The following is a 15,254-nucleotide window of genomic DNA, read 5'->3' on the forward strand; positions in this document are numbered from 1 at the left end:
CCCCCAAGTATCGCGTTCAGCTCTTTGTAGAAATGGCAGGTCGCGGGGGCACCACCGGAGTGGCAGTTTGCCTTGCGGGCTTTGCGGTAGGCATTCCGCAGCTCCTTCGCTTTAACCCTGCACTTCAGTGCGTCCCACTCATGGTCCCTTTCCATCATGTCCCTTGATATCTGCCCAAAGGTATCGTAATTCCTACAGCTGGAGCACAGCTGGGACTGGACAGCTTCTTCCCCCCAAACACTGATGAGGTCCAGCATCTCGCAATTGCTCCATACTGGGGATCGCCTGGCGCGTGGAGGCATGGCCACCTGGAAAGATTCACTGAGAGCACTCCACACCTGGCTGAGCAAACAGGAAGGGGATTTTCAAAATTCCCAGAGAATTTAAAGGGCGGATCTGACGGTTGGTCACCTGAGGGCAGGGCAGTAGAGTTCAAAGTGATGTCCAGAGTGGCTAGAACAGGCATTGTGGAACGCACTCTGATCATCCCCCAGAAGTATTAACAGACCAGGGCATCCACACTGGTGCCGCGGCGCTCCAGCAGGGACACATCAAATATTATTCCACTCGCCGAGGTGGATTACCAGGAGTGTTCTAGCCGCGGAGTCAGAGCGCTCTATATGCCTTGCCAGTATGGACGCGTCATGAGATAGAATGCCCGGGGCTGCTTTAATGCGCTCTAACTCGCAAGTGTAGCCATGCCCTAAATTACAGGGGGTGGCCATTGGCTCCTTGCTGTCTGAGGCATCTGCAAGAAGAGCTGTCTGGACAGGATGAGTTTCTTCAGTGGCCCATTGTGAGAGTGGAGTGTCCTTAATGGGCCATCAACACATAGCTATCTAATTATGATGTAAATCTATTGGGGGGGGGGGGTGTGCATCATACAGGCACATAACACATATGTAAGATACAGATACATAGCCAATATTCATAACTTCAGATACATAGATAATATCTGCATATAAACAGGATCATCATACTTAGCAACTCATAACATTTCAACTTGTATTTTATAAGATACACTTTGTATAAATTTTGTTGCAAATGTATACACTGATAGCAACACTGATACAAATGGTCTTTTCAACCATACAGCATCATAGACCCCACCCTGAAAGAAATCTTTCCTGAACCATCTCTCCTGTCCTTCAAACAACCCCCTAACCTCTCCAAGCTCATAATCAGAAGCAAGCTCCCCATAGAACAGGACACACCAATTCAAAGTGCCAGCTGACCCTGCCAGAACAATAGATGCAAAACCTGCAGACATATCTCCACTGCTATAATGATCAACACTCTCACCTGCCCCCACAACACACCTTTCAAGATCCATGGGTCCTCCACATGCCTATCACAACATGTGGTGTACCTCGTCCAGTGCACTAACTGCCCCAATAACAACTATGTGGGTGAAACCAGACAATCACTAGGCTCTCGAATGAACTCACACAGGAAAATAATAAAAAGAACAAGGAGTACTTGTGGCACCTTAGAGACTAACAAATTTGTTTGAGCATAAGCTTTCATGGGCTAAAACCCACTTCATCGGAGGCATGCAGTGGAAAATACAGGAGGAATATATATATACACAGAGAACATGAAAAAATGGGTGTTGCCATACTAACTATAACAAGAGTAATCAATTAAGGTGGGCTAACTTAGAACAACGCTTCCTCAGTTCTCGTCCCCTAATGCCCCTATTCTACTTGCGCTACATTGATGACATCTTCATCATCTGGACCCATGGAAAAGAAGCCCTTGAGGAATTCCACCATGATTTCAACAATTTCCATCTCACCATCAACCTCAGCCTGGACCAGTCCACACAAGAGATCCACTTCCTGGACACTACAGTGCTAATAAGCAATGGTCACATAAACACCACCCAATACCAGAAACCTACTGACTGCTATATTTATGTACATGCCTCCAGGTTTCATCCAGACCACACCATACGATCCATTGTCTACAGCCAAGCTCTAAGATACAACCGCATTTGCTCCAACCCCTCAGACAGAGACAAACACCTACAAGATCTCTGTCAAGCATTCTTACAACTACAATACCCACCTGCTGAAGTGAAGAAACAGAATGACAGAAACAGAAGAGTACACAGAAGTCACCTACTACAGGACAGGCCCAACAAAGAAAGTAACAGAACGCCACTAGCAGGGCCGGCTCTAACTTTTTTGCTGCCCCAAGCAGCAAAAAAAAGCGCCGCCCCCCGCGCCCCCCCGCCGAGCGCCGCGCCGCCAGAGCGCCCCCCCCCGCAGAATGCCGCGCCACCGGAGCGCCCCCACCACACCAAGATTGGCCGCCCCTTACCAGGTGCCGCCCCAAGCATGTGCTTGGTTGCCTGGAGCCGGCCCTGGCCACTAGCTGTCACCTTCAGCCCCCAACTAAAACCTCTCCAGCGCATCATCAAGGATTTACAACCTATCCTGAAGGACGATTCCTCACTCTCACAGATCTTGGAAGACAGCCCCCCCAACCTGAAGCAAATACTCACTAGCAACCACACAGCACACAACAAAAACACTAACACAGGAACCTATCCTTGCAACAAAGCCTGTTGCCAACTCTGTCCACATATCTATTCAGGGAACACCATCATAGGACCTAATCACATCAGCCACACTATCAGAGACTCGTTCACCTGCACATCTACCAATGTGATATGTGCCAGCAATGCCTCTGCTGCCATGTGCATTGGCCAAACTGGACAGTCTCTATGCAAAAGAATAAATGGACACAAATCAGACGTCAAGAATTATAATATTCAAAAAACAGTCGGAGAACACTTCAACCTCCCTGGTCACTCAATTACAGACCTCAAAGTCACAATACTCCAACAAAAAAACTTCATAAACAAACTCCAATGAGAAACTGCAGAATTAGAATTAATTTGCAAACTAGACACCATTAAATTAGGCTTGAATAAAGACTGGGAGTGGATGGGTCATTACACAAACTAAAAACTATTTCCCCATGCTAATTCACCCCCCCCCCCCCCACTGTTACTCACAACTTCTTGTCAACTGTTGGAAATGGGCCATCCTGATTATCACTACAAAAGTTTTTTCTCTCCTGTTGATAATACCCCACCTTAATTGATTACTCTTGTTATAGTTTAATATGGCAACACCCATTTTTTCATGTTCTCTGTGTATATATATCTTCCTACTGTATTTTCCACTGCATGCCTCTGATGAAGTGGGTTTTAGCCCACGAAAGCTTATGCTCAAATACATTTGTTAGTCTCTAAGGTGCCACAAGTACTCCTCGTTCTTTTTGCTGATACAGACTAACACAGCTACCACTCTGAAACAGGAAAATAATAGAAGACAAAAACTCTATCACCTGTGTGATCTGCTCCACCTTGCATTTAGCTATGACCTCAGAGTACCTGTCCCAGACCTAAGAGGAGCTCTGTGTGGCTCAGGAGCTTATTTCTCTCACCAAGGGAAGTTGGTCCAATACAAGATATTATCTCACCCACGTTGTCTTGCTAAGGTCCTGGGACCCACACCACTGCCCTGCATACAAGGCTGGCTTCAGGCAGCTCCGCCTCCGACCCTGGCCTGTGAGTGAGAGAATGCCCCGTGCTGTCAATGACTGAGGACTACACTTCCCAGCAGGCAACGCGGGACATCACATGACACGCATGCCCGGTGCTGGCTCCGACCTGCCATAGAGACAGAGCAGAGCGCAGCGCTCTCACCTCCCGGCCGGGCTGCGTGCGGAGGGGGGAGGAGCCGCGGTAGCACCATGGAGCCCGAGCCGCGGCCCGGGGCTGCCGCCGCCGCCGCGGCCCTGACCCAGCCCCCGGAGCAGGAGAGGAAGCTGGAGCAGGAGAAGCTCTCCGGGGTGGTGAAGAGCGTCCACCGGCGGCTGCGCAGGAAGTACCGGGAAGGTAAATGCCGGGGCACGGCTGGGCCCGCCCCCGCACCGAGCCCCTCGGCGGCCGCGGGTGGGCGGTTAGAGCTGCCCGTGAGGCCCGGGGAGCCGCCCCCTGCCCGGAGCCCGGGGGAAGGAGCGGGGGCCCGGGGAGCCGCCCGGGGGAAGGGGAAAGGAGAGGGGCCTGGGTTGTCGCCCCCTGCCCGGGGGAAGGGGAGCGGAGCGGGGGCCCGGGGAGCCGCCCCCTGCCCGGAGAATGGGGGGAGTGGAGCGGGGCCTGGGTTGTCGCCCCCTGCACGGAGCCCGGTCCCGAGGAGCTCCCTCTAGGTGTAGCAGTTGGGGCCTGGGAAGAGGGGGTCTAGGCGTATTCCCCAAAAGAGGGGGACCAGGTCCCGGTTTCCTGCCTCTTTTCGTGGCGCCCCCTCCCCCCAATTGAACACGGGGGTTGGGAGCTGCAGCCTTTGCGTGCGGCTGTAGGCGCTGCTCACAGTCTGGAGCGTTGTGTTTGTGCACGTAAGTGCCCGCGGTACTTCATCCTGCAGAACCGCGCTCCACTGCCAGTTGGACTGCTCACAGCTGGCAAATTGTCCCTTTGTCCAGCGGCGGCTGCCTGTCGTGTCTCTCTCTTCTTCCCTCCCATCCCTCCCCCCATAAAGCTGCTTTTCCTGGCCCAGGAGTGCTTAAATTTCTGAGTTTCTGTTGTCTGCACATCCCAAGGAAGAAATTCTATGGATAAATGATACCCGGTGATGTAAAAACAGACTATTAATTTATATCAAAAACCAAGTGCAATATAACCTGTCTAATCTGCATATCATCAGTCCCACTCATCAGAAGACTTAACTGCTGATGTTGTAGTAAGCTCTTGCAACAAACTTTTACATTATGAAGTATATTATCTCACCTGACCAACAGCCCTTTACATATGATCGAGGAGGTAGGTCACTAGTAAAAATGCTTGCTTTATCCTCCTCCATGAGAGCTTCAAATGTGTGCACACTATTGTGTGGTATTGGGATAGCAGAAGCATCCCAGAAATTAGACATAGCAGTTTTGAAGATTTAAAATAAGGCACATTGTAAAGTTGAGATTAATAGGTCTTTAGAACAAAAAGGACTATTATTCTCTAGTCTGACCTCCTGCAAAACAGGGGCCATACTAGTTCATCCAGTAATTCTTGCATCAAGGCCATAATTTCTGGTTGAGCTATAGCCTATATATTTTACAAAAATATTCATGGAATGGAAACTGTTCTAATAATAATACTAATACTTAGCTTTTATATAGCATTTCTAATCTTTAGGTCTCAAAGTTCTTTACATTTCAAACTAATTCCTGCCTCTTAGTCTGTGGCTGCTTGAAGTCCATCTTGCTATAGAACTGATACTATGCTGCTCTCTGTGGGTACTCCCCAAATTCTGAGAACACGTGTTTCTTCTGCTTCCTAGCCCAAATTTGCATGTGATTTGGTCTTAGCTATCCAGTGGATAGATTTGTCAGCTCTTTCATGCTGGAGACCAAGGAGCACTGGTTACTCCAACCCTTCTGGGCATATCTACACTACATCTGGGGCTGGGTCTACACTACAGCCGGGGTCCGACCTAAGATACGCAACTTCAGCTACGTGAATACTGTAGCTGAAGTTGCGTATTTTAGGTCGGCTTACCTGGCGGTGAGGTCGCGGGAAAGTCGACCGCTGCCGCGCTGCCGCCGACTCCGCTGCCGCCTCTTGCCGAGGTGGATTTCCGGAGTCGACGGCAGAGCGATCAGGGATCGATTTTACCGCGTCTTCACTAGACGCGGTAAGTCGATCCCCGATAGACCGATTGCTACCCGCCGGATCGGCGGGTAGTGAAGACGTAGCCTGGGAGTGAGCCTCTCTGTCTGAGTCCACAGAGTAAAAATAGCTGTGTAAATGTTGCTTTGACATTGAGGCTCAGGCTGGCACTTGGGCTCTCAAGCCCACCCCTATTCCCCTCAGTCTTGAAAACCCAAGCCCCAGTCCAAGCTGCAGTGTATATAGCTATTGTTAGTACAGTAGCATGAGCCCCATTACCATAAGTCTGTCAACTGGGCTGGGAAGCTCATTCCCAGATACAGTGTAGGCATACGCATAATGGCCACACAAGCTTGAAAGGAAGGATTTCTCTCATCTTCCAGGCTGAGGAACCATTATCAACACACACAGCTTAGGGCTTGTCTACACTGGCAATTTACAGCACTGCAACTTTCTTGCTCAGGGTGTGAAAAAACACCCCCCTGAGCACAGCAAGTTTCAGTGCTGTAAAGCGCCAGTGTAAACAGTACACCAGCGCTAGGAGCCACGCCTCTCATTGAGGTGGTGTTTTTAGAGCGCTGGGAGAGCGCCACATTAAAGCATTGCCAGTGTAGACTAGCCCTTAGCTGCTCAAATTGTTCTGTTGCCAGGACTTGTGCTTTTGGCAGTTCACACCTTTCTGTTATTTCAGCCTATCTGCAGATTCAGGCGTTGGCTACACTCACGGATTCACAGCGCTGCCACGGCGAGAGCTCTCTCGCAGCGCTGCAAGTACTCCACCTCTCCGAGAGGAGTAGCTTGCAGCGCTGCGAGGGAGCGTGCAGCGCTGCAGGTGCTGATTACACTGGCGCTTTACAGCGCTGCACTCGCTGCGCTCAGGGGGGGTGTTTTTTCACACCCCTGAGCGCAGCAAGTGCAGCGCTGTGAATTGCCAGTGTAGCCAAGGCCTTAGAAAGACAACACCGGGTCACACTTAGGGTTTTTCTATACAGAACTGTTATGGGGAAGTTAGCATAAAATAGCTAGGGTGTGAATTTAAAGCAGGGCTTTGGAGCAGAGCCTGGAGCGCGGAGCAGCTCCAGAGCAATGGAGCTGCAGGTTTTTGCCTGGAGCTGGAGCGGAGCCGGAGCACAGCTCCAAAGCCCAAGGGCAATAGTTATTTGGCACTAACTCCCTGTGTGGACACTCTTATTCTGTACTAAAAGTGCCTTTTTGTGAATTAGGTGAAATAGGCAGTAGCTATTGTACAATAATTATTCTGGGCCTTTCCCCTTATATGGAAAAGCCCTCTGCTAACATTTTTAATTGTCATAAAATGATTTTTTTTATGAAAGCTTAATTTCTGCAGAAATGGGGTAAGCCTCCCTCTGCCCAGGAAAAGATTCTTACTTGCCATTAGCAAGTGAATATGTAGGGAATAATTTACTGGTACTAATACTAGTCATCTTATTCAGAATGCACAGTTATTGTTTGATTTTCCTCATGTACTGCATGTACTGCATCTTACACATTAGAGAGAACTTCAGTTTCTCGTATTTTTGGGGGGGAGGGTAGAGGGCGAATAACAAAACTGTTCAACAAATCATACTTCTACAGCATGGCGCTTTCCACCATTATAATCTAATCAATTGTAATCCTCATGAATTACTAGCTATCAGTACCATTAGTTTTTCACATTGAAGTTGAAATAATTATCTTCTGTTCAGTTATCTTCTCCACTACACCCTAACCTTCCAAAAACATGCTTGGGAATCTCCCTCTCTAGAGCTTTAACATCTTATTGAACGTACAGTACCTGAAAATGCTTGCTTTCAGAATTCTGTATTGCCTTCTTAATATACATTTTATTCTGTATAACTATCTTGATGAAATCCAAAATGGCAGCTTACTAAAGAAGCAAAAGGCTACATTCATTTGGTAGTACACCAGCATTTCAATTTCCGTGTGAGTGTGGAACATTCAGAAAACAAGGCAAAAGTTAAATCCTTAAACATGTACATCCAACAGGTAGACACAAGGCAGTGCACCCAGCTGACTTTATGCAAGTAATAATGAAGCTGCTGATCTTCTTCAAAAATCTTTGATAAAGGCATTAAGATCTAAGAGCGACTAGGCTTTTTTCTGTATTTTTTTACTTCCCCATTTGTCAAGCCTTGTTCTGTAAAGCTAATTTCCATCTCATGAATGGTATCTAGCAGGCCACACCAAAGTTGCTGTTTCATGGACTTTCCAACAGAACTTTACTTTTAATATATGAAATCACAAGTGGCGCTGTACTATGTACAATGAGCTACCAGTGAAAAAGGGAGCATGCTCAACTTCCTCAGTGAGAACTGTATAATTACTTGACATCATATAGATGATTCTCAGAGAATGCACTTTCATACTGTCATTGGGATTTTAATAGTTACTTTGTTCTGAGAAAAGTGAAGTAGTCCCTTCCTCAAGGCGTTTAGATGAAATTTTTTGCAGTTATACAGACTTATTTCTGATAAGCAGATTTCAGTGCTGATGTGAATGAGACCATTACTGGAATTACTTACTATTGAGTGAATTTAAAAGGCAAGTTCATGCCTTACCCGACTTGTTTACAGCTGGCATCACTGACCTCACATTGATTTATTGCCCACCATGACTCCCCTTTCTTTTTTAAAAAAATGAATCAGTATAAAAATGACATTGGCATCCTTTAATACTACAGGCTAATGCAGGTCTCAACCAGTTTTAAATGTTTGTGTTTAAATGTGAAAGCAATGTTTGTTTTAATGTGCAGTTCCTAGTTAAAAGATAATCTTGTCTAATAGAATGTATGTAACTGAAGAAAGGCTTATTTAACGACATGTCATCCGGAGAGCCAGGCAGTTCTTTCAAAAGTTGATGCTGTTCTATGAAGTCGCTTTGCTCAATGTTGCATCTTGGCTCATTTCCATGTTTGTCTAGGCTTCTCCCATTTTCAACAGCACTGTTGTTGCATGTTAGATGGCCCGCATATTGGCTATTTTATTTGTAATGTGACTAATCTCTAGGATGGATTACCATATTAGTTGTACTTTATTTAATTTTCTTTGTGGCAACCATGTCAACCTCTCATTACCTAACCCCAGTGTTAAAGCCTGTCACTTTAATCTGGAAATGAGACTGGAAACGCTCACCACAAAAAATGCATTTTATTTTTATTTCCAGATCTTTACTTTGCATCTCTTAACCAATACTTCCCTTTTCTGTTTGCAGGGCATGGTCAGTCTGACCCACTTCTAGTGCAAGTGTTGGGTTTGCCTTTGGCTTTTAGTTGGTAAATGAGAGGGAAAAGTTGTTTGCAGAAAAATGGATAAGCGAAAATGGTCATATAACAGTCTGTTTTGTGATTATACTACCCTTCAGCCCTGTCCACACTCGTCTCTGAACCATATTTTCTGATTCATTATTAAGCAAAGCTTAAAATAGCTTTAGTCTAAAATGGCTTTAATATGGGTTAGGTAATTGGTGTGTATTAGTCTCTTATTTAAAAATCTCTTTTTAACAGTTGTTACGTGGTTGAGTCCTATCAACAGTGGTTAAACGCTTCAACCAAATTATCCTAAATTATTAATAAACTGTTTTAAACTATTTCAGGTGAGTGACTTCTGCACAAGTGTAGACAAATTTTCTGAAGTTATTAGATGAAAGGGCTGATTGAGGAAATCTCCTTCTTCTGAAACATCAGGCATGGCCATGGCTGGAGATGGGATCAGGAGGGCCAGGGCTCTTAGGTGGCACTGAGCATTTTCTGCCAGGTGCTTAGCTGGCTGGTTCTTGCTCATGTGTTCAGGGCCGGACCGTTAACCTATATGGGGTCAGGAAGGAATTTTTCCCGCAGATCACATTGGTAGTGACCTGGATTGGCGAGGTATTCGCCTTTTTCTGCAGTGTGTGGGTTGGATCACTTGCCAGGATTATCTGGGTTTATCTCACTTAATCATTTTCCTGACATTGCAGCAGCTTCGGGCACTGGTTCATCTCAGTCCCTCCAATTCTTGCCTGGGGCACATAATAGTCTAGTCTCTGGGTTGTGATTCTTCGGTCTTTTGGTTGTTGGATTTAGTGTACAGGTGCTGGATGATGTTGGTGACCTGTGAAATACAGGAGGTGAGACTACCTGATCTGGCCTTAAACTCTGTCTCTCAGAAAATCTAATAAACGTCTAACGTGTCTTCTCCCACAAAAAAAGGAAAAATAAAATCGGATACAAAACACATGCTTTCAAAAAGCAATATAAATAAAATAGAAAATTAAGAATGAACATTATATATGCATAAACTTCAATTATTTCATAATTTCATTTTGTATTAATGTAATCTTGCCTTTAAACTCTACTTCTGTTCCCCATCTGAATTGTTTATTTTAGATCAGTGGTTCTCAACCTTTCTAGACTACTGTATCCATTTCAGGAGTCTGATTTGTCTTGCGTACCCCAAGTTTCACCTCACTTAAACTACTTGCTTATACAATCAGCCATAAAAATACAGAAATGTCACAGCACAGACTTACTGAAAAATTGCTTACTTTCTTATTTTTACTATATAATTATAAAATACATTGATTGGAATATAAATATTGTACTTACATTTCAGTGTGATACTTGAGCCTGTTTTTCATTTGTGAGCCTTGTTTGAAGCCCAAACCCAGGCTGTGGGGCTCAAGCATGTAACTTAGCTTTGGGGTGGCCCCTGGTTAGCTGCCCTGCTGATCACCCCTAATGCCAGCCCTGCACTTGTGACCCCCCCCCCCCAACCCACCCCCCCCCCACCCCCCCCTTGGGTGCTGCAACCCCCAGGTTGAGAAACACTATCTAGATGAGTGGCGTATCCCCTGGAAAACCTCTGAGTACCCCCTGGTTGAGAACCACTGTCTTAGACTATAAGGTCCTCGGAGTAGGAATGTATTTTGTTGTATTCAGGTTTTAATACCATGCTCTTCACTGTAGTGTTTGAGCACCTTGCAGTAGTGCAGTAAACAATGTGCTTACACATCTGTCACACATTGTTTGCTCTCTCATCCTCTTACCAGAGGGAGAAACATGGAATGGAGTTTCTCGTTATGGTTGGGTGGTGGTTGTTCAATATACCTGTTGCTATGTGTTTATATTTGAGAAAGCAAGGTCAAAGAAATGCACCTTGCACTTGGAGGTGAAAGTGGTGAGGTTTATGGTAGTCTTTAGTTCCTGGAGGAGTTGATTCCACAGTCTTGGACCAACCCGGAGAAGATTCTGTCTTCTGCCCAGATGAGCTTTACTCTTATAATTGAACTCTCAGCAATGCCAGAGGAACAAAGTTGTTGACCAGCATCTTTATCCTGGAGCTTTAAATGGTCTTTTAGTTATCCTAGGCCCAGGCCAGAAAGCACTTTGAAGGTAACAACTAAGACCTTGAACTTGATTCATAATTCTATGGGAAGCCAGCATAGAGAGCCGGGGACTGATGTGATTTGCTTATGATAGCCTGTGTTGCTGTTTGATGCACTGCAGCATTTTGTATCGGTTAGAGTTTCCTAAGTCCTGAAGGTTTCACCCCCAGGTATATTGGATTGCTGTAGTCCAGCTGAAAGGTGATGAAGGCCTGATTAACTGAGGCCAGGTCTTTGTCTGCCAGGAAGGGATGGTGTCTCCTAGCTAACCAGAGATGATAGAAAGCATTACTCTTGTCCGTTGCTTTGTGAGAGTTTAAGGGTCAGTGAGGAACCCAAAAGTATTCCTAGACTACAGACTAACTGACCAATTGTGGATGTGAATTTTCAATCAAATGAGATGACACTGTGGCTGCAAATTCCTCAAAATACTTTCCTCTACCCACCACCATCAGCTCTGTTTTGTTGAGGTTCAGCTTGAGCCAGTTGTCTTTCATTCCTGAGCTGATCTCATCCAAGCACTGGGCCATCTTGATGGTGGTGATGTGGTCGTATGTGATGAAGGATAGGTGGAGCTGTCATGATCTGCATATTGCTGGCACTTGAGTCCATGCCTGACCAATTTACCTGATAATTAAAAGGTAACCTCTGCATGCAACTATCATAGACTTCTATGGTTCAAATAAGTAAATAACAATGAATAAATAAAACTGATAACTAAAAACACCCTCAACTCTGAAGTGTGAAATTTAATGTACAATTAACTGCATCCCCAAAAACTATATTAAAAGAATGCTAAGGTTGCAAAGTCAAGCACTCAAAAGTTAGGAAATAGAATTAAGGTTGCCCATGCCACTCTAATTCTGCCCCTTCCTGATTATGCATTCTGATCTTAAATCACATGATCACCTACTTCTTTTTCCACAGCAAAGAAAGGAGGGGACAGTGTGTGTACACAAGAGCCTTTTTTCCTGTTCTCTTTTCTGGTATCTGGCACCACAGCCGGGAGAAGCAGTTGTAGGGAAAGTCCTGCTCAGCATTTGCAGCCATCAGTTGCTCCATGGGGGAAGGCACAGTTGCAGTTCATTAGGCAGACAGGCTTTGTGGGGATGAAGCAAACTCAATGCACATGGAATCTTCAGAGAATCTGGCAACCAAATTCTAGGAAGGCTACACTGAGCATATGCAAACTTACATTTATAAGTCCCCCGGAAACTTATAACTTCGCCAAATTTGGGTGGCAGGGTTGGCAAAAGGCAAAACCATGACACTAGGGTGTGACCCCTCTGCCAAATTTCTGGTCTCTTCTCCACAGCATGGTTGGTGGCCATACAGCTTCTCAACTACTCAGTTGCAAGATTTTTTTTTAACATAGGCAAAACATGTTCCCCTTAACGTTTCCAGAAACAACTGAAACATTTTAGCTGAAACTTCACAAAAAACTTCAGCCTCAGTCACCAAGCATAGAAAAATTTAGCCCAAACAGTTTGACAAAGTTTTATAAGCCACTGCAAACACTGCTTCTAAAGGAAAGTGTTGGGCAATCTTAACTATAAGTGGCACTGCCAGCACCACCTATAATAATTAATATAGCACTTCTCGGCAGTGCTGTATAGAATCAGAATGTCATCACTTCTGTGAGTTCAGCTGTCATTCACTGAAGCTTTTTTATAGCTCTGTAGAGCTTATCTTCACCCTTCAGTTTATCTGTTTTCAATCACTTGACCACAATAAAGTCAAAACAAATTTTTCCCATTTTTTTAAAAAAAGGATTGTTTTTAACAATGTTAAGTCTTTGACAAAGAATGTAAAGTGTATGTTTTGCAATGTAAAAAAAATACAGGAAGGAAGGGTTATGTGTACATGCTAGAATTACCCCCCCCCCCCCCCCCCCCCCCCCCCCCCCCAACCAACCCCAAACAAAAATCACTTTTGCAATACGGGTAGTTCTTTCCCTATCTTCACAAAAATAACTGTTGGCAGATCTCCTCTAAGTGAACTCTTCCTTTTGTAGCAGTACAGTCATGTGACAGCTTCTTGAGTAAGTGTCTTCTGTGCAACATTATCCATGGACAAGCAGGTTTTATACATAGTTTAGACGGGAAATTTACAGAGGCCAGTTAAGTGCCTTACTTCCATTGAAATCCAATGGAGTTGAGTGCCTTTGAAAAACTCCCCCTAGATACTCTATGAAGAGTTAAAAAGATATTTGACCATGGGTAAAAAGCAAAACAGGATATTGCACTAAAATACTGGACTGTCTGACTTTCTTTAAAAAGAAAGAAAAATGTCTGTAGAGACCACCAATACCAAAGCCACTTAATTTTTCAATAGATAACACATCAGTCTAATGAGCATTACTGCTTCTAGATTCTTTTAAAAAACTTAGATTTAAATATCATTATAGAGCCAGTGCCATTCATCATTTCTTTTAATCTCCCTCTAGAAAGAGGAAAATACTTGTAGATACCAGCAGTTACATTTTCAAACAATAGCCATCAGATTCAGAAGTGCATTAAGGCTTTAATTTTTTAGTAATGATTTCATGTTAATAAGCCCCAAAATTTGACTGACCTTACAACAATAAATGTTTGAGAGCTGGAAGGTGCTTTCCTAAGAAACAAGTTGTTGTTATACTCTACCATAGTTCCTGCTCTGCTTGTACTCCCTTTTCTGTATCTGCAGAAGTTAAGTAACAAACTATATTATTGGCTTTCTACCAACCTGAACAGTGGCATCACAGATATAACTGCACAAAAAAGGAAGTGACCAAACAAAAAGCCTCTTTGAAAACAGAGGGAAAGTACATCTGTAACTGTCAAAGTATGTTTGGTAGAGAAATGTATTATAAATTGGGATTTTTTTAATTAAAAAAAGCATGTATCTGTGATTCAAACAATTCTAAAAAATCCCCATACCTCCCGTTAAAGACTCCAAAAATAGGCAACAAGTGGTCCTGTGATCCTTTATGTAATTTTCAGGCATTACTTTCAAATAACAAAATTATTCCAATACTAGTATTTTCTGGTATATTTGTATTGTGTTTCATATATAGTATTTCTGAAACTGATATTGCAGGTCAGTGTATGATATCAGTTTAACAAATGTCTTCATTTGCTTTTGTATTCTTGGGTCTGTACTGTACACCTATTTATGAGTGTGTGCTGAATATGCATTTGAGGCCCAGCATAAAGTAGTCTGTCTGGGTCTCTTGTTAAAATAGCTTCCATTTGAGCTTATATAAGTAGTCTAAATGATCTGATTGAGATATTATGAACTAGAATTTGCATCAGCCTTGGATAACATAAGCTGTGCAAAGTTTTATTAGCATTGCTGTAGCAATAGCAGAGCTATTGTATGTAGGGATGTAAATAGTGGCTTAAAAAGTTAACCAGTTAAACGGTTAAAGTTATATTTAATCGTTTAACCATGAACCAAGGTAGCTCCGACGGGCCTGGCACAGCTAGAGATGTGGTCACTCCGGCTGGGGCTGGAGGCCCACTCCGGCCGCCGGGGTTAACGGTTAACCTTTTACATCCCTAATTGTATGTTTAAAGAACTATTATAGTGCAATTTTCTATGAAGATCAAATTAAAAATAAATCAGCGATTATAATATTACATCAAAATTAAGTGAGGGAGTTAACTAATGTAGTCATATCAGCTATGAATTTTCTTCTGAAAGTTATGGGACAGCAAATTGACACCAACATTTACTGCATAGCCTCAAAAGAGTTTTGTGTTGACTGACAGAGGAACGTATAGCTAAATGAAAGCTTGCTCATATTTCGTTGCCATTGTTAGCAGTGTCATCCTTTTTTCAGATTAGATCACAAAGTGTAAGTTAGTTTGTAAAGCAAATATTATTTCTAGTAAGTGAAATAAATATCTAATTACCCTTACTTTTCTTGTAAATAATTCTTCAAGTATATTCCATTTTGGACAAGTATAAAATTAGACAAACTAGTCTTGCAAAATAGTTTGAGCTCCATTGAAATAGTGAGTATGTTATGTGAGAAGAGGGCAGATGATTAGTAAACTTCTAGAATTTTGAACATGCTGAATGTTTTAAGTGGAATAAGGTAGTGAGTAGTGTAGGTAGTCTCTTGGTCTATCCAAAGCCGTGATCAAATGTCTTGATGTTTTTGGTCTTTTGGCATCGAGATGAAAACCTTGTCTTTGCTTCTGGGACCTTGAAG

The 15,254-nt window shown here is 43.8% G+C and overlaps 1 protein-coding gene across 3 annotated transcripts in view; it reads left to right on the forward strand.

The window, feature by feature from the left end:
* Positions 1 to 3,722: 3,722 nt before the first annotated feature.
* The window catches only part of BMT2 (base methyltransferase of 25S rRNA 2 homolog), a 63,234-nt gene continuing 51,702 nt past the window's right edge, over positions 3,723 to 15,254 (forward strand). For 2 of the 3 annotated variants that reach the window (XM_024194694.3, XM_024194696.3), the window contains exon 1: positions 3,723 to 3,913. In XM_024194694.3, the coding sequence (XP_024050462.1) occupies positions 3,769 to 3,913 (145 nt within the window). In that variant the 5' untranslated portion in view covers positions 3,723 to 3,768. The remainder of the gene's footprint in view (positions 3,914 to 15,254) is intronic. The other variant, XM_024194697.3, reaches the window with a different exon arrangement.

The sequence above is a fragment of the Terrapene carolina genome, unplaced genomic scaffold (genome assembly GCF_002925995.2).
Source record: "Terrapene carolina triunguis isolate 2854851 unplaced genomic scaffold, T_m_triunguis-2.0 Scaffold68, whole genome shotgun sequence".
In the NCBI taxonomy this organism is placed as follows: Eukaryota; Metazoa; Chordata; order Testudines; family Emydidae; genus Terrapene; species Terrapene triunguis.